The sequence below is a fragment of the Priapulus caudatus genome, unplaced genomic scaffold (genome assembly GCF_000485595.1).
Source record: "Priapulus caudatus unplaced genomic scaffold, Priapulus_caudatus-5.0.1 Scaffold171, whole genome shotgun sequence".
Classification (NCBI taxonomy): Eukaryota; Metazoa; Priapulida; class Priapulimorpha; order Priapulimorphida; family Priapulidae; genus Priapulus; species Priapulus caudatus.
The window spans coordinates 150,241-151,458 of record NW_014577232.1 but is presented as its reverse complement, the minus strand read 5'-3'; the positions used below and the strand labels follow the sequence as shown (position 1 = coordinate 151,458).

The 1,218-nt window shown below is 52.1% G+C and overlaps 1 protein-coding gene across 1 annotated transcript in view; it reads right to left on the bottom strand.

The window, feature by feature from the left end:
- The window catches only part of LOC106806637 (tonsoku-like protein), a 21,316-nt gene that overhangs the window by 3,503 nt on the left and 16,595 nt on the right, over nt 1–1,218 (bottom strand). The window contains exons 15-16 of the mRNA XM_014808640.1: nt 873–1,071; nt 23–364 (exon numbers count right to left, since the gene is read on the bottom strand). Of these exons, the coding sequence (XP_014664126.1) occupies nt 23–364; nt 873–1,071 (541 nt within the window). The remainder of the gene's footprint in view (nt 1–22; nt 365–872; nt 1,072–1,218) is intronic.

The window sequence follows — 1,218 nt, the reverse complement described above, 5'->3', positions numbered from 1 at the left end:
GAAGCCGAGCTCGAGGTTGCACAGCGCGGGCAGACGTGGCGCCCCCGCGCTGCCGCCGTCGACCAGCTCGCGCAGACCCCGCTGCGTGACCTCGTTGCCGAGGAGGTTGAGCGTGGCGAGGGCGTCGAGGGAGGGGAGGGCAAGACCGAGTTCCTTGCATCCCTCATCGCCGAGGCGGTTACCGGACAGATCGAGGATGGTGAGGGCGTACTGCCCCGGTAGCGAGCGCAGCAGGGGGCGCGCCTGATGGAGGCGCATGGCGAGGTCTCTCAGGCGCAGGCAGTGCGTGGAGTCAGCCATGCGTGACGCAGTCGTGATGTTGTTGTACCGCGGGGTCCTTGCCGCCTCACACGCAGACGCATACCTGCAACAATGCAACGTGGCGTCACTACATGATGTAACATCACGCATGACATGACATGCAAAACATTTCGCAATACAAGGGGCCCTGATGAAACATGCCCGTGCATGATAACATTACACGACATACACGGGACATAAAGCATGGTGCATAAACAAATTACAACATACACAGGTCATGATACAGGCGTGAACCCAGTGTGATACGGGGCCAAAATACAGCTTGAACCAATTACATGATAGATAGGCTAATGCTAATTCAAGGGTCGCTTTCGAGCTTTCAGATCAGAATGCCATCAATATTGAACTACCAACAAGTTGACTGACGTCTATGAACATAAGCTTCAACATGATGATGTCAACATTCGTGACATCAACAGTGATGGAATACATGCTGACACATGCATACATGCCTAGGGATCTGTGCTCTAGAAAGGCACCTAGGGGTCTAGATTCTGTGCTTGAGAAAGACACCACAGATCACGCAAGCAATGCTGACATAACAGACGTGCCTTTCTGCTAGAGGAGGCATCTCCCATGTTTCTACACTAGCTACGATCTCCTCATTGTTTGTCACCAGATCGGTGACGATGTCGTCGGATCCGAGCGCAGCGCCATCTTTAGTGTAGAGCGTCAGCTGAGGCCGTCGACCATTAGCAGCGTAATAGCGCTGAGATGCTTCGCCCGCTAACCAACTAATCCTCCTCTCATCTGTCAACACAGCAAGGCTCATATGTCAGAAGTTGGATTTTTATGTTTGGCCTATGGTAGAGGTCAAGATGAGTTTGTAATCATGGTCGCAGATTGTCAAGAGCCATGCAATTAACAATTAACACTCTTGCTCAACACTACTTAATG